Genomic DNA, 18658 nt, shown 5'->3' on the forward strand with positions numbered 1-18658 from the left:
AACATACTTTTCCCTGACGATGCTGCCTAAAGAACTGTGGACATGGGGTTGCATGTCTCTCATAGGATAACAGGAAAATCCAAGGAGATAATGGGAGTGATGCACTAGGTATGATGCCCAGCAGATAGAAGAGCACAGTAGCCAGAGTAATCATTATTGTTATTATTAATGTATTACTATGATTATATATATAAGGATAGTGACATAAGAGCACAGGCTAAGAGCCAGATCACCTGGTTTAGAATTCTGCTTCTGCAGAGTGATTTTGAGCAATTTACTTAACCCCTCTGTGACAGTTTCCTCACCTGTCAAGTAGGGATAAATATAGTAGCTGCCCCAAAAGGTTGTAGTGAGGATCCAATGAGAGAATACATGGAAAGCCCTTACAAGATTATCTGACACCTAATGATAGCTATTACTATTTCTCTTTCTCCCTCCCTCCTGCTTTTAAAACAGTAGCTGCTCCACAGTGCATCACACCATCTTTCTGCTGAGACCAGTTGTTGGACTGTTGAATAGATCCTTGCTTTTCAAAGTGGGTCCCTAAGGAAATGTGATTTTCCTGGGGGTTACATGAAACCACCTTATAAATGAGGTGTATCATTCTTAACTGTACTCCAAACGTGGGCTTAGGCTCCATATAGATTTAAACCTGAATTCTGGCACCAAACTTAAGCAAAATATTCAACCTCTCTGGATCTCAGTTTTGTCCTCCTTAAAATGGGGGTATACCTACTCACCAGATATTTTCTTGAGTCTGCCTACGTTCCTTAAACTTTTGAGCTTTGGATTCTTCCTCCAACTTTGTGGATCCCAGAAATATGAAGACTTAAATATTGGTGTATTTACTGGTGTGGAAACTGGACCACACTGATTATCTAAATAAAGATTACATGAACGTTTCTGGCAGCCTGGCCTATAGCAGGGGTTGGGGTGAGGAACATAATATGCTTCATTATCTACCACAACAGATGCTAAACCTCAAAGTTGCCAAAGCGTTTTCAAGATGAACACACCTGAGAGGATGGAGGTTGACTTAAAAATCTCTGTGAGGTAGCTGGTAGAATTGCCAATGATATCTACCAGTAGAGCTGTAAAATCTGCAAGACAAATTTAGGAGGTTTAAATTTCTGCTTCAGAGACAAAAGGAGAAAAGTATACTGTGTTTGGATTTTTCAGAGTAGATTTTACAAGTTTGATTTAGTTTAGTGTATTGAGGAATATCAACAATGATACAGAGAAATACTACTAATTCTAAAAAACGAAAAGTCTTGATTTCAGGCCGGAAGGAAACTTTGGATCCACTGTTAAAATCCCCTTTGTTCTTCTATCATCCTCTCTCCCAACCCCTTCTCTGCTAACATCTAAGAGCTATGAAAGGCCACATTGTTGAATAATGGTCTTTCTGGCGGCTTTTCCCCATTGTTTCATCTAATTGTTTTTAGAACGCCAACTCCATCTGATAGGAAGCAGCCCCACAGACATGTAATGTAAATTTACAGACTTGGGGGTTGGAAAATGAAAACGCAATGTGGAATTTAGTGGTGAGTTATAAACTATGAACAATAGAGACAAGACAAGACACTTTATAAAATTATCACCAGGAACCTTTCCTTCTGCCCCCTTTTTAAAGGAACTGATGGTGGTGCTGGTGGGGAGTCGTGTCTGAGATAACTTTTTCAGCATTTCAGGTTATAGAATCATTGTGAACTAACTTTCTCAGCTGGGTTTGAACAGGGCCATTGCCTGACATGGTGGGCACTATTGACTGTGAAAATTCCTAATATTCTTCTAGTCAAACAGCTGTCATCTCCTTCTTTGTTCATTTATGGCTTTCCACGATCCAGCAAATTCTTGACTTCTAAACAAGGCGAATGTGTTTGAGGAGCCCCCGTCATTTTCTAGAGAGGAAGCTTCTTGGGTCCAGTGGATGATTTCCCATCATGCTGTGTAAATGCTCCTTTCACTCATTAATGGGATCAGGAGTTTGTGCAGGAGCAAGCTAACTTGAAAATACAGAACCAAGAGAGGTAGGAAAATGTTATGTGACAATTAGTGGAATGTGTAGCCAAGACCAACAGATAATGGGCACTACTATGCAAGAACCAAAGCCACGAGGTGGTCTTACTACATCCGCACAGGCACATTTTAACCTCCTGGAGGGAGAACACCTATGCAGTATGTAGTATACCTATGCAGAAGGTAGGCAAACATGGGCACCCTCTTTCTCTCTCTTTTTTTTTTTTTTTTTTTTTGAGATGGAGTCTCGCTCTGTCGCCCAGGCTGGCGTGCAGTGGCACAATCTCGGCTCACTGCAAGTTCCGCCTCCCAGGTTCACGCCATTCTCCTACCTCAGCCTCCCAAGTATCTGGGACTACAGGCGCCCGCCAACACGCCCAGCTAATTTTTTTGTATTTTTAGTAGAGACAGGGTTTCACCGTGTTAGCCAGGATGGTCTCGATCTCCTGACCTTGTGCTCCACCCTCCTCGGCCTCCTTCTCTGTCTCTTTAGACCAGTCTGTTCTTAGTCATTTGTGGAAACTGAGGAAGGGTATTATCTCTTAGTTATTCCATATATTTTCTTTCTGCTTCTAAAAATTCTCCTTTGTTTATTAATCCATTTATCTAATAAATATTCATCGAGCATTTGCAGTGTGCCATACACTTACCAGGTACTGGAGAGTTGTGTAAGACATAAAGAAGAAGCTGAGGTTAGTGGTGAAGCAAGATTCATAAACAGACCAATAAAATGCAACTTGGAAGTTGTTATTAATTTTGCATAGAAGCTATGAGCATGGCTTTGAAGCCACACACAAAACATGGAGTCCAGGTTTTGCCCAAGGCTCAGAAAGATGATGTAACTTGTCCAAAGTTCCAGAGTACGTGGCAGAGCTTAGATTTCAGCTGAGGTCTGTCTTGGGCCAAAGCTTCCACTATTCCCGGTATTGTTACCACCACTCATGAAACCTCTTGCTCAATGCATTTTGTCAATTCTCCCTTTAGAACTGTTTTCACAATCTGCTTTTTAGGCTTGGAAGAAAGCCAGTTATTATTAACTCAAAGATATTCTTCGCATTTATGAAAGTTTGAATTATCTAATTTACTAGCAATGATCAAAATGAATGATTCATGACTACCTTCATACATAAATAGAAGGTAGAAGTACAAAACCCTTTTTACCTATCCATTTGGTAATGATTTAACACTGTCTCTTAACACTCAGTGTTGGCACATGTGAGTGGGAAAACATAGGCATTCAAACATTGTTGGTAAGACTGTAAACGTATGCAAGACTTTTAGAAGACATTTTGGCAATTCAAATCATTATAATATTGTTTCCCTGTCAGCCAACAATTCTATTTTGCGGGCTTTATTCTGCAGAGGTAATTGGGCAAGTACTCTAAGTGATTTTACACAGGTGTTCATCACAGCATTGTTTATAATTGCAAAAATATGAGGAATTAGCCAAGTTTCCAACAAGAGGAGACAAATTAAATAAATCATGGTACATTCTTTCAATGAATACTAAGAATTCATGTGAAGGATGAGACATACTTGCATTCACTGGAATGAAATGGTTTTTTTAAGACATATGGGTTAGTTTGAGAGTAGATTATAAAATTGCATAAAAAATGAAAGATACTGATGGTTGTCTTTCAATATCGATTCTCCCACCTTCCTTTAGTAAGACAGTATCAAATTTTAATTGGGAACGTGATGGTTTAAAGCAACGACTATAATTTCAAGCTTGCTTTGTGGGTGAGTGTAGCCATGAGATTAAATTCTGGGAAATAGGATGTAAGAGGGAGAAATGTGAATGGTTTCCAGGCTGTGAGTTCATAGCGAATGTGCATGCATTCTGGGATGGTTTGGATCTGTGTCCTTGCCCAAATCTCATGTCAAATTGCAATCCACAATGCTGGAGGTGAGGTGTGGTGGGAGGTGATTGGATCATGGGGGCAGACTTCTCATGAATGGGTTAGCACCATGCCCTTGGTGCTGTTCTCATGATAGTGAGTGAGTTATTGTGAGATCTGGTTGTTTAAAACACCTTTCCCCTTGTTCTCCCTTGCTCCTGCTCTAGTCATGTAAGATCTGCCTGCTTCTACTTCCCCTCTGCCATGATTGTAAGTTTCCTGAGGTCTCCCCAGAAGCTGAGCAGAAGCACTCATGCTTCCTGTACAGCCTGCAGAACCATGAGCTGATTGGACCTCTTCTTTTTATAAATTACCCAGTTTCAGGTATTTCTTTATAGCAATGTGAGAATGGACTAATACACTTTCCAAATCCTTTCTCCTCTTCATTGTAGCTGGAGTGTGAATGTGCTGGCAACCTACCTTAGGCTATGAGAACACAGATCATTATGAAAGGCAAAGCAACAAGCTAGAAGGAGCCTGGGCCCCAAAACCATCAAACCATTAGAGCAGCCCTGGCATGTCTACATGCCCAGATTATCAGACATGAAAGCAATTAACTTCTACATTCTTTAAACTAGACTATTTTGGAGTCATTTGTTATAGTAGCCCACCCTGTATTCTAAATAATGCAGAGAATGGGTTCCTATATGTAGAGCAGGATGTCTACACTGATGGGTAGATATTAGCTGGGGTACATAGGTAGATAGGTAGGTTAGATAAGTAGCTTAGATGACAGGTTGTATAGATAAGTGGGTTATATATGTAGTGTAGACAGCCTTGGATAGCATTTATTAGCATGTTAATAGTGACTACCAGTGGATGGTGGGATATCAGCTATTTCTGGTTTCTTAGTTTTCCTGTCCATGTTGCATAGCATCTTGATATCACAGTACATTATTTTTAAAATTAAGAAAACTTAAGCCAGTTTCATTTAGGAAGAAAAAAAAAGGAAAATATGCAAATATACCCTCAAAGGAGGGCTTTAGGTCAGAGTTGAAAACATTAAAAAGAAAATGATCCAGATCTAAAGATCATCCACAAAGTCACCTTCCCCAAAGGTGTTGAGCAACGGCAATTCTGAAAATTAGAATCCTCGCAGCAGACCTTAAACTTCTATATGATCTGCAACACCCTCCCCACTTTGCCCTCACCAATCAGAGCTAATTTCCTATAGCTCTGTCCTGGCTAACCTGCTCCAGTTATGCTGGCTTCTCTGGTCCTCATGCTGCTGCTTAGGCCTTTGTCTGGACCACTGTCCCCAGGAATAACCACAGGGCTGGCCCCTCACATCCTGAAGGTCACCCCTCAACCCTCACTTCATTTGGAGGAGACTTTCCTGACCACCCTACACACAGCAATATCCCCCACCGTGACTTTTCCCTCCAGCTTTCCCCTGCTTCATGGTTCCCATGGTCAGGCTCTCAGCCCACACACCATGTACTTGCAGTACATTTATTTACTCTCTGCTCCCCGCTAGGAATCTATGTCCCACGGGAGCAGGAGGTGTGTTCACTTTGCTCTGTGTGCTTTCCCCACACCTAGAAGAGTGCATGGGTCATAGTGCACGCTCAGATGGAATTACTGAATGGGTGAATTAACGGTGCAAAAATTGTCACTTTTATTTTTCAGTATTCTCTAAAATAAGGAACACATAATACTTTAAAGTTTTATTTATAAAACTAGCATATGAACATACTCTCCTTGGGAAAAAAAAGTTCAGATAATCTAAGGCTCTTTTAACCAACATTCTTCCGCTCCAAAACACATACTCCAATCTTCTTTTCAAAGGGAATCACCTATCTGGTGCCCACATATGTGTTCTTATCAATAACATTGTGCTCTTTGTATTTTTGTGTAACTTTCTTTTTCTAATTAAAAATCTCTTGGAAGCTTTTCCATGCACAGGCCAAATTTGAGCACTCTCACTCATTTATGTATTATCTGTGGCTGTTTTTGAAAGTTTAATTATGTGGGAGACTACTTAACCATTTTCCCTCATGATGGATATTTAGGTTGTTCCTCAATTTTGCTATTAAAACAATGCTTCATGAACATTTTCCTCCTGTTGCTTTTGCACACACAACTGTTTTTCACTGGGATAATGAATGAGCACATGGTTAAGGGTAGTGGATAGGACCATATTTTCCTGTCTTACATTGAGGAAAAACAAAAACTTATCTAAAAGCACACAAGCAAAATTGGAAAAGCTGCAAGCCTCATGGTAAGCTGTACCCACCTGATAAGTCTTTGGTCCGATTGTTTAAACAGTAGCAATACCTTATGGGGAATTTGGCGGGGTCCACTGTCTTCAGGTTAGAAACTGTGAAGAGAAAGGATTCAACAGAGATCCTAACACACAGACCAGCCCTGCAACACATCCCTACCACCACCACCATCAAGAAGAGCCAGCCAGCACTCACTGTTGTAAACAGCTACAGAAAACTTGTGGAAGGCGAAGGAACTGTAGGAAGTGACACTCAGCAAGGAGAAGAACTTCTTGCTATCTGCCAAAACATACCAGATAAAGAGACAGACAGATGCCTACTAACGTAACAATAATACAAATAAGTAAACAGTCCCTAGAAATTAACAATGCCAATAAAGAAACCAATGATGAAAATAAAGAAACAAACAAAAAAGTAATACAAATAAAAAATAATAAACAAAGTAAAACTAAACCAAAAAGCTGAAGAGTATGTATCATTTGTCTATATTTCCTGATCCATCCTCAAGCTGTGGCAACTCTCTAAGAAAGATTCCCAAGGCGTATTAGGCCCCTGAGGCTGCTGTAACAAATTATCACAAACTTGGTGGCCTAAAACAGCAGAAATTTGTTCTCTCACAGTTCTGGGGGCTAGAAGTCTGAAACTCAGTAGGGCACCCTCCCTTCAAGGGCTCTAAAGGAGAATCTGTTCTTGCCTCTCTCAGCTCTGGCAGCTGCCTGTGTCCCTTGGCTTGTGGCCCCATCTCTCTCTATTCTATCATCACATGGTCTTTTCTTCTGTGTGTGTCTCCTTTGCCTCTTTCTTTTAAGGACCCTTGTGGTGGCATCTGGCACAACACATAATCCTGGGCAATGGCCTCATCTCAAAATCTTTAACTCAATCAATCTGTTATCATATCAGGTGATATTCACTCTTTTGACATATAAAGTAGTATTCACAGATTCTGGTAATTACAAAGTGGATATCTTTGGCCATTTTCAGTCTACTACACAAAGAAAGGGGATTTTTTTTAAAACCAGGAATACTAACATAAACAATCAGGTTTAGGAATACATGCATGAGCATCTTATCTACTCTCCATCAGTGCCTGTTCTTGGTTTATATCTGGAGCACAGTGCAGCAGAGGGAGATCTTTCCAGACCTGGTCTGAGAATCACCCACCTGCATCAACACACCTTTAACAGGTGTACCTATTAAAAGGGCACATTCCTGGATGTGATCCCAGGTCTACTAAATCAGATGGTGAAGAAAGGGGAAAGGCGGGTATGCCCAGGGTTCTGAATTTTAACAAAGTTCTCAGGTGAATTTTTTTCTTTTTTAGACAGGGTCTTGCTCTGTCACTCAGGCTGGAATGCAATCGTGCAGTCACAGCTCACTGCAGCCTCGACCTCTCAGGCTCCAGTAATCCTCCCACCTCAGCCTCCCAAAGCGCTGGGATTATAGGCATGACCCACTGTGCCCGGTCTCAGGTGATTTTTATTCATATAAATTTGTTACCCACTGTGATGGTGGATGGAATGGCAGAATCATTAAACTTTGGTGCATGCAAATCACCAGTGGTGCCTATTCCCCCTCGGCTCTCTGGCTATTGCCCTCTGGAGACCCCAATGCCGTACACTGAGCGGGAACCAGACTCTGTATTTAATAAGCTCCTTAGAAGAATGGGGTATACACCAAAATGTGAATACTCCAGTACTCAGTTTTTTTGATGATAAAAATCACAAATAGCACTTGGTAAAAATATACATTTGGGCCCCTTCAAAGATCAGCTGGATCAGAATGTCCAGAGCAGGAACCTGGGGAGATGAATATTTAATAAGTACATCAGGTCCTTCTTATTGTGCAACAAGTTTGGGAAACTTTGGGCTAGATCACAAACCTGGATTAAACAGTTCTGAATTCCAACTCTATGTGGCAATGGGCATGCCTCAGTGTCTGCATCTAGAAAATGGGAGTGAGAGTACCACCACGTGGAGGTTATACAAGGATTAAATTAGTCATTGGAAGAGTTTTGAGCTCCTCGAAGTTATGACATTTGAGTTTCTGCAAAATTTCACAGAGCCCAGTGCAGGGCCTTGCAGAGGAAAGGACAGGATTAACAGTTCAGGGCTGGAAGGGCTAAATGTTTTGCAGCCCATCCCTCCATCTGATAATTCAGTCTCTCCACAGCACCCTCTACAGGTAGATCACTGCCTTCTTATCGTGCACCTCCCAAGGCAGCCCTATCCTCGGCAACCCTCATGAGAGCAAATTGGAGGCAGGAGCTATATCTCTGTAATTTACAGCAACAGGCATTGGGACAGGGATGGATAATAATGTTGATGGGTCAATGTCTAAGTGAACAAATGTAGAGCCACCAAGCACAGTTGTGCAGTGTGTGTATTGCACAATCCTAGGGAATGCCATTTACATAGACCTCAACGCTGAATTGGCATTCTCCATCTCCCTTATTTTAAATAACATGTACCATTACCTATTTATTATGTTTATTGTTTGTTTTTGGTTACTCCTTCACCCAATAGAATGGAAGCTCTCCCAGGCCAAAGATTTTTGGTTTTTATTTACTGCCTTATCCTCCAATATTTGGAATAGTGCCTGGCATGTGATAGGTGTTCTATGAATATTGATTGAAGAATGTGAGAATAAATAGTGAAGGCAGTGAGGAATGTACACTAGGGATCATTCAGGCTTTGCTGTCATTCACTAAGTATGTGTTACATACAAATCATTTTGCTAGACGCTAAAGAACACAGAAAGAAGATTACAATAATATTGTCTTAAAAAAAGAAATCCAGAATCATATTAACTTAATCAATGAGTAATTATTGTTAGTTTATGGCAACAGAGTTACAATTACAAACATACCATGTCTGTATTGCAATTCGCTCTCAAAATTCTTGTAAACCTTCTATGTCATTTTGAGTAAGGTAGGACAATGAATTCTGCATTCTGCTTTTGTTTTTGTTTTTTGAGACAAAGTCTCACTCTTTCTCTCAGGCTGGAATGCAGTGGCATTACCACAGCTCACTACAGCCTCGACCTTCTGGGCTCCAGCAATCCTCCCACCTCAGCCTCCCGAGTAGCTGGGACCACAGGCATGCACCACTGCACGCAGCTAATTTTTGTATTTTTTGTAAAGATGGGGTTTTGTCATGTTGCCTAGGCTGGTCTCAAACTCCTGAGCTCAAGCAGCTTCCCAAAGTGCTGGGATTACAGGCGTGAGACACTGAGCTCAGCTTATTCTCCACTCTGAACACCGAGAAACTGACACACAGAAGTGAAGTGTCTTGTCAAGGCAACAGAAAGGTTCAGAAAAGACACTGGTACAAGGAAAAAAAAATGGACCTGGATTGTGCTTTTAAAATATGATTACCTTTTAACGCTCTACTGAGCATCCCATTCACAAGCTCTGTCAGGTTAAGCGCGGACAGATCGATTGACCTTGCGGGCAGCTCTGAAAGAGATTCAGAGATAATGTCACTGGCAGGCTTTTCTCGGCAAGAGAAAAAGTTTCTCATTTCCAAACTTCAGGCAGATATTCAACTTCTTTGCACATGTGCTGAAAACAAACCAAGTGCCAGGCATGAGGGGTTCCAAGTTAAGTTAAGAGGAGGGTCTCGACCTCAGGAGGTAACAGTCAACAAAGTGACAAATATAGATAAGAGAAATTCCAATGAAGCACAGGAAACATAAACTTTTAGTGACAATTGCATCTCTGCATTTGGAGAGACTCGGGACTCATATAAAAGGTATCTCAAGCATAATGGGAAGCCCAAGGGCATTGCAGGAGTTCTCAGCAGCTCTGTGTTTGAAAATAAGTACCCCATGTAAACGTGGGGTCCACACACCCTGGCTGAGCATTGACATCACCTGGAAATATACATTTTTTTAATTACACAATTCCAGTACCTGGCCTTCATCTTCAGAAATTCAGAATTAATAGGTCCAGGATGTGACCCAGAATGGAGGGAGAAATCTCCCAGGTGTAGCAGGAGTGGCAGTGTGCAGTGAGTGGAGTTAAAATTCCCACTTCCCCCGGCTATTCCTTAATGATTTGGAAACTGGCCAGGAGCAGTGGCTCACGCCTGTAATCCCAGCATTTTGGGAGGCTGAGGTGGGTGGATCACATGGGATCAGGAGTTTGAGACCAGCCTGGCCAACATGGTGAAACCCCGTATCTACTAAAAATATAAAAATTAGCTGTGTATGGTGGCCGGTGCCTGTAATCCCAGCTACTTGGGAGGCTGAGGCAGGAGAATCGCTTGAGCCTGGGAGGCGGAGGTTGCAGTGAGCCAAGATCGTGCTATTGCACTCCAGCCTGGGCAACAAGGGTGAAACTCCATCTAAAGAAAAAAAAAAGATTTGGAAACAACAGTTGACAAGATGGAAATAGTTGTTGATGCTCCTCTTTATTCAAACATTGTCTTCTTCAACTTTTACTTAATGATCAGATAATGATTAAAGAGATGACGTTCTCACCACTGTGGGAAAGAACAGAGGTCCAGAGAAGTGGAGGAATTGCTCTGCAACCCAGACAACCCAAGGGATTTGGGGGAGCGGCACTCACCCGTCGTAGCAAGAAATGCCACCCCCTTCTCCTTCCTCTCTTCTTCTCTAAGGCCAGACACTGGGAAGGAAATAGTTTTCATGAGAAAAATGTGAGTGGTCCAGTTCCTACCCCCAGGAATGGAAGAAGCCTTGGAAGCCTCTTTGGCCTCTGCTCTCCGTGTGAGAGTCACTGGCGGACACTGAGGAAAGGCAGATCCCAGACTCTTCTGCATGGCCCTAATACAGATTCTAATCTCTGTGGGGTGGCTGTGGCCTAGAAATGCACATTTTAATAAATCAGCTTGGCGATTCTGATACAGGGGGTCTAATTTACCCCACTCTTTAACCAAGTAGGAAAACTGAGGCCCAGAGAGGAGAAAAACCTTGCTTAAATTTGCACAACTGAGCAATGGTAATAAAGGGTTCAGAACCTACTTTCTAGAACTGTAGAGCAGTGGCCAAAATATTAGGTCTCTTGCCTACTTAACAAATTTCATGCGACCAAAGGAGAAAATTCCGAAGAAAAATTTGAAATTTCAAAGGCATTCATTCGTTCTTCATTGGTTCATTCAACAAATATTCACTGAGGGCCAAGCTATATGCTAGGCAATATGAACTGGTAAAGGGGAATGAACCCGGTCTCCAGCTCCATGGGGCTTCCTGTGTGTGATTTGGTCAGGGAGGAGGAGACTCACATGTCGTGACAAGAGAGGAGTGTCAACATGGTGTGGGAGCACAGGGCACTAGCCTGGTGTCAGGGGATGGAGAAGGCCTTCTTGTGGAAGTGACATTAAGCAGAGACCAGAAGGATCAGTTATTTTGGATCACATGCTATAGAATCACACTGCACTTGTAACTACGACTGTTGGAGTGGTCGTTTTTCATGTTATACCTGGATGGAGAAGGTGCATTATTTTACATTTTATTTTATTAAATTAAATGAGACAAGCAACATATCTTATTGGGGTCACAGAGAGGTTCAGGAAAGAAGCTGGTACAAAAAAAGCTAGTATCACATGCAACATGAAAAATGACCATTGCAACAATAGGTACCAGCAGGATGGAGAAGGTGCTGTATTTTACATTTTCATTTTGCAAATAGAAAACAACAAGCCACAGAGTCTGAAAAATGTGCCCTGCATTACAGAGTAAGTCAGGATTTAGGGCTGCCCGGGAATGTCCCATCTTTTTCCTTCTTAGCATCTTTATTTCCAGACACTGAAATAAAAGTTTTCATGAATAAAATAGTAACCTGAAAGTACAGCCTCAAACAGTTCATAACATCCTTAGAAATCATCTTGTCCAACACTTTGAAGAATGGATAAACTGAAATCCCCAAACTTGATTTGATGTACCTAAATTTGATGTACCATATTGGGCTAGTGGCTAAGATAAAATCAGAAAAGAGCAATCTCAACTCTTTGTCCATGTTCTTCTCCCTCACTTCTTTTTATTTTACTTTTTAATTTATTTAAATTCATTTCTAATTTTATTGAAAAACACTTAACATGAAATCTACCCTATTAATTTTTTTTTTTTTTGAGATGGAGTCTCACTCTGTTGCCCAGGCTGGAGTGCAGTGGCGTGATCTCACTGCAACCTCTGTCTCCTGGGGTCAAGCGATTCTCCTGCCTCAGCCTCCTGAGTAGCTGGGATTACAGGTGTGCACCACCACGCCTGGCTATTATTTGTATTTTTAGTAGATCTGGGGTTTCACCATGTTGGTCAGGCTGGTCTCAAACTCCTGACCTCATGATCTGCCTGCCTCGGCCTCCCAAAGTGTTGGGATTACAGGCATGAGCCACCGCACTCATCCCAATTAACAGATTTTTAAGTGCACAATATAGTATTGTTACCTATTGTTATTATGTTGTACAGCAGCTCTTTAGAACTTATTCATCTTGTGTAACCGAAATTTCATACTCATTGAACAACGAACTTCCCATTTCCCTCTCCTAAGCCCCTGGTGACCACCTTTCTATTCTCTGCTTCTGTGAGTTTGACTATTTTAGACACCTCATGAAAGTGGTATCATGCAGTGTTTGTTCTTCTGTGACTGGTTCATTTCACTTAGCATACTGTCCTCCAGGTTCACTCATGTTATTGCATATGGCACCGTTTTCTTATTTAAGACCGAATAATATTGCATTGTATGTATATACCACATTTCCTTTTCCTGTTTATCCGTCAATGGACATTTAGGTTGCTATCTTCTGCTTTTCTGATACCATGTTGAAACTGAGTCAAGTCAGCTGTTGCCTGCTTAAGCCAATTTGGCCTTTTGCCAATTGCCAAGCTTTTTGGTTAAATATCAAAGCTTCTGGGGTTAGAGGTAGGTGGGGACTCTAACTCCCCTTTGCCATAACAGAGCTACTGGAGGCAAGGGGCTTATGTCACAAAAGGAAGTCTGAGACAGACATACTTAAGCAGGGCAAATGCTGCCAACTAGCCAGCTGTCTAGCTTGAGTGAGGCCACTGCACCCCCTCAGGCACCCGCGTGGCACTTTACCTGCGCAGTCTACTCTGCACCAGCTGCTATAAGATCTGCGGGAGGCACAATCAACCTTGCTTGTGACCTATCAAGGCAACAGAGTCCTCCATGCAGGTGAGGGACCAGGATTATGTCAGTTCGGGGTCTCCAGGCAGCAGGGATGCCCCAGGCTACCAGGCTGGCAGGATTCCTACACCTTTCCAGCCAGAATGGTGGGCCCTGTGTCATCTTCTTCACTGAGCACCATTTTTTTTTTTTAAGCACTATTCCTTTCACCAAGGAAAGAATATTTCTACCACTCCTTTTTTTTTAAATTACAAATCCTTGGGTTGATTTTGATAACAATATTTGAAGTCTGAACTAAACACCAGTGGAGCACAGCTTTTTGAACAGGATGTAATACAGAGCATTTTTCAAATAAGTTCCCTGACAGATTACAAAAAGATATTTTTCTATTTTTGGATAAAAAGACCACCATAATAATATCTTTAAAATAGAAGGTTCCTGGCATTTTTTGTACTTCTTAATGCTTAGTATTTTATCACCTTTTATCCTTCATGATTACCTGTGGGGCAGGAATTGTTGTTCCCATTTAAGGAGAAGAAAATTGAAAGCTCAACTAAGAAAAATATTTATGGAAAGTTACCCTACTTACACACAATAAATTGGTACAATTGGTGCTTTCAGGAAAGGGAAGCTGTTGGCTGGGGGAGCATTTTAACTTTATACGCTTTTGTAACTTTTGCTATTTGAACTATGTGAATGTACTAATTTAAAATAGATGAGAATATAAAAATAGTCCAGGTCTGGAGGCTCATGCCTGTAATCCTAGCACTTTGGAAGGCCGAGGCGAGTGGATCCCCTGAGCTCAGGAGTTCAAGACCTGCCTGGGCAACATGGTGAAACCCTGTTTCTAACAAAAGTACAAAATATTATCCAGGTGTGGTGGTACATGCCTGTGGTCCTAGCTATCGGGAGGCTGAGGTGGGAGAATCTCTTGAGCCTGTGGGGTGGAGGTTGCAGTGAGTTGAGATCGTGCCACCTGACTCCCATCTGGGTGACAGAGTAAGACCCCATCTCAAAATAAATAAATAAATAAATAAATATAAAAAGTAACACAATTTCCATCAAAACTAAAACCGAAACCAAACCAAAAAATTGTCCTGCTTGTTTACTAAAATTTAGAAACCTGTTCCCTGACTCCTCTTGTCCTTTCTGTTGCAATGTATTCACCATTGTACTGCAAAGTGAATTTCATAGCATCAAGAAGGAAAGGCAAAGAAAGATGAAATTATTACAAAGGTGATGATGGCAAGTAACAGTACCCCCCATTATAAAATCTTCTATCACCAATGGAATGTTACAGTCTTTGTGGATTTATTAAGATCACAAGGATTCAATGAACCATAAAGAAATGAGTAGCTCACAGGAACCATTGTTGTGACTATTAGAGTGTTAGATGTGGATATAATCGCTGTCTTATCAGTAGAGAAAGTCAGGCTTGGGGAAGTCAAGGAATTTGCCCAAGAACAGTGAGCTGAAAAGGAGCCCTTATCACCCACTTACCTGTTGTAGGTAAAAAGGTCATTCCCTTCTCTTTCTTGGCTTCTCCTTTGATGCCAGACACTAAAGTAAAAAAGGTTTAATCACAGAAATTATAACCAAGACATAATACCGGAGATAATTTGATTCAACATACCCATTTTACAGATGAGAGAATTATGATCTGGGGTTGTGAAGTGACATTTAGTCCCGCATCTAGTTTGTTCATTCATTTAATCATTTCGTCATCAAATATTTGTTGACCAACTACTAATGATGGATGGTGCTATTGAGTGCCGAGTGTTTGCTAGGCATTGTGTGTGCTGGAAAGGCAGACACATAGGAAAACAACATTGAATACCTTGAAGGGAACGGTGAGGGTGTGTAACAGGGGGCTGATCTAGTCTCGGGAATCTGGAAGCCTTCCCTGAGAGGGGGCATTGAGCTGAGCTCTGAAGAATGAATAGCATTTGAGTAGGATTTATCTAATTGGGGGAATATTTGATGTATACAGAACAGCACAAGCCCAGTGTCTGAGGTAGGCATGAGTATTACTTTAAAGAATGGAAAGAAGGCCAACAGTGATGGGGGCATAAAGAATGAAGGAGGTGGAGGTGGTAGGAAGCAGGGATGGTGAGGGAGGCAGGGTCACGCAGAGCCTGAAAAGGACCTGGTAAACTACACAGAGAGAAGTAGGAACTCCGCAAATAATTTGGGGCAGAGGGAGAGAAAAGAGGGAGGAACTTGGAAGATGACCTAACAAGATTTATGAAAAGATCACTCAGGCTGATTGGTGGTGAATGGGTCATGGAGAGACAAGAGGAGAAGCTGGTTTGGAAAGCTGTCTCATGGTCTGGGAAAGGGAAAATAATGTTTTGGACAAAGGTGTTAACAGTGAAGGTGAAGAGAATTCTTTTGCATAGATGGGACTTAAATGCAAAAAGTCAAGGGAACAACAGAATTAGGGAAGTTATTCTTGCCATTTTGAACAAATTCATTTGGATTCTGGGCAGAAATGTTGGCTGCTGAGGTTCTCTAAAGCACAGTGAATACTCCAACTTATTATACAGAACAGACACTTGCAGAACTCCAACTAGACCCACCTGTGTTCCAAAGGGACAAGACACATGCCAGGCCCATGCACAGCTTCATTGAAGGACCACATGACAGGAAGCCCAGCATGCTTGTGATACTCTGGCCCACCTGGAATGAAGCAAGCAAACACTTAGGAAACTAAGCACATGGATGCAGACCTTCCTTTAAGAACAGTGCATGAGGAATCATTAAAATCACAATCTGAAAAAGGCTTTGTACTAGGTTAGGAGAGGTTAGGAAGCTAAGGTAACAAATTAACTCCACAATTTAATTGGCTTAACAAGAAAAGTTGATTTCTTGTTTGCAGTATATATTCACTGCATTTTGGTGGGGAGCTCTGCTCCACATAGTCTCTCAGGGACCCCAGTTAATGGAGTTCCACTATCCTATAGTTCTCCATGTGGCAACTGTAGCCTCCTTAGACTTTGATTCACTGTGGCACTGGAAGGGAGAGAGCTGTGGGATTATGCACCAACTCTTAAGTGCTTTGGCAGGAAGCAACACATTTTCTTTTGCTTGCAGCCCATACCAAAATTACTTATATGACCCTGCATTATTGCAGGAAAACTGGGAATGTAGAGGGGGATGCATACATATTCAGGGAGCATTTATATTTCTTCCATGGATTTTCTGGCTGTTGAGATGGGAAATATCCCTCAAATACAGCATCACTTACTCTCATAAATAGGAAAATATATTACCATAGGAGTATGTGTGTTCACAGTCTCTTTCCTTCTCTGCAGCACTCTGTGCCTGCCATTCTCATTTTGCATTTGCCATGCAAAATCACCATGATAGTTACAGTTGCAAAGCTGAGACTAAATTGAATAGTGGCTAACATTTATTGAGCACTTTCTGTGTGCCAGATGCCACATAGAACACTATCTGATGCATACTTGATAACTGTACAGTCTTTCTGTGTAGGTATTAATGTAATGACAATTTAAATACAGGCTGCACAGATACGATTTGAAAAGAGGAGAAATTTACCATTGGTAGAGGGTTGGATTTATCTGGAAGGTGAATTGGGCGGGAAGAAAAGTCAAGAGAATGTGCGCTTGGATTGGAGAAAAATGTTGCAGGAAAGGAACATCCTCAGGGTAAATTGCATGTTGAGAAGTTCTGCTGTCCATTAGGAATGGGAAGCCCTTGTGGAATTTTCTTAAAAGATCCCAGAAACATTTAAATAGCTTTTTAATTATTGATAGATATGTGACTGGCATTTGTTCTAGATGCCACCCCAAAGAGACAGGTCTTACAAGGAAGCAAGAAGCTGGGGCTTTCGTGGAATTCACCTATTCTCATAAGTCTGGTTACTCTCTGAATATCAATTTTCCTCATCTGCAAAACAGTTAAGAGAACTCTCACAGGGTCTGTGTGAGGATTTAAAATAATGAATCCAGAGCATTTAACCCAGTGCCTGGCACATCGTTATGCTCACAATCCATACCAGGCATCAAGCTCAGGCTGGAGACACAGGGACAGAGTAGACACTGCCACTTCCCTTGAGCTGTTTAGTAACTTAGAAGATGTAGACACATGCCCAACTAATTCACACTCAAGGCTGGCTGTGCTAAATTCTCCACTGAGAGAGAGAGAGACAGGGAGAGACAGAGTGAGCACCTGGTGAAGCCAGGACTTAGCGTTCTCTCCAGCAAAGGGTGACTGGGGGTGGAAGTGGGCAGGCAATTCCTGCTGAGTGAGGATTCTTTCCTTTGGCACCTCAAGCACTGTGCAAACATTATCTCCCCTTTCTGAGCCTCGTGTGTAGAATGGACAGAGTCATAACTACTTTGAAGGTATTTTTGTGAAGATTAAATGAGAATGAAATATGGTGCTTAGTACAATCTCTGGAATATGGTAGATATTAGGAATCTTAATTTCTTTCTCATTCTCTTATCTTTCTCTCTTTTCTCCTCTTTCCCCCTTCTTCTTCTGTATCTATTTCAGAACTCAGCATCATACCCAGAGAAATATGGAATTAAAACATAAAAACTTATAGTAGAAAAACAATTATTTACATTTATATAATAGCTACAAATTTCTCTCTTTTTGACTCTTGCTTCATTATGTTAACCACCCTCTTCCATTTACTAAGAGTAAACATTCTAAGATTTATTTATTTTTATTTTTATTGTTTTGAGAAGAGTTTCGCTCTTGTTGCCCAGGTTGGAGTGCAGTGGTACGATGTCAGCTCACTGCAACCTCCGCCTCCCAGGTTCAAACGGTTCTCATGCCTTAGCCTCCCGAGCAGCTGGGATTACAGGTATGTGCCATCATGCCCGGCTAATTTTTGTATTATTAGTAGAGACAGGGTTTCTCCATGTTGGTCAGGCTGGTCTCGACTCCCGACCTCAGGTGACCTACCTGCCTCAGCCTCCCAAATTGCTGGGATTACAGGCATGAGCCACCGCGCTTGGCCGACATGCTAAGATTTATTACTCGAAGACTACAATTCCTACTGACACTGTTCTTGGAGAAAAATGCATTTTTACTTCTCCCTGGTTTTTTAATTCTTTGTCATTGGCCAAGTCAACTACATGTTTGGATTAAGGTTGTCAGATTTAACAAGTAAAAAACACAGGACACCATTTGAATTTGAGATAACAGTGAATAATATCTTAGTGTATCTCATGCAATATTTGGAACATCCATAGTTTGGAGAGTTTTATAAAGGAACACTTCAGACTGGCTAGACTTCACCTGACAGTAAAACTGAGACTATCTGGCCTTACGCTTCCCTTTGCAAGTCTGGACCACTCTGGGACAGTCTAGGACAGGGAGACAGCCTGGGTTTAAGGTCAGACAGATCTTACTTGAATCTTGAGTTGGCCATTGTG

At 41.6% G+C, this 18658-nt stretch overlaps 1 protein-coding gene across 1 annotated transcript in view; it reads right to left on the reverse strand.

The window, feature by feature from the left end:
- The window catches only part of HHLA1 (HHLA1 neighbor of OC90), a 50623-nt gene that overhangs the window by 28424 nt on the left and 3541 nt on the right, over nucleotides 1-18658 (reverse strand). The window contains exons 2-8 of the mRNA XM_003951344.5: nucleotides 15827-15926; nucleotides 14748-14807; nucleotides 10710-10769; nucleotides 9516-9596; nucleotides 6338-6421; nucleotides 6154-6237; nucleotides 1017-1100 (exon numbers count right to left, since the gene is read on the reverse strand). Coding sequence (XP_003951393.1) covers nucleotides 1017-1100; nucleotides 6154-6237; nucleotides 6338-6421; nucleotides 9516-9596; nucleotides 10710-10769; nucleotides 14748-14807; nucleotides 15827-15905 — 532 coding nt within the window. The 5' untranslated portion in view covers nucleotides 15906-15926. The remainder of the gene's footprint in view (nucleotides 1-1016; nucleotides 1101-6153; nucleotides 6238-6337; nucleotides 6422-9515; nucleotides 9597-10709; nucleotides 10770-14747; nucleotides 14808-15826; nucleotides 15927-18658) is intronic.

The sequence above is a fragment of the Pan troglodytes genome, chromosome 7, assembly GCF_028858775.2.
Source record: "Pan troglodytes isolate AG18354 chromosome 7, NHGRI_mPanTro3-v2.0_pri, whole genome shotgun sequence".
In the NCBI taxonomy this organism is placed as follows: domain Eukaryota; kingdom Metazoa; phylum Chordata; class Mammalia; order Primates; family Hominidae; genus Pan; species Pan troglodytes.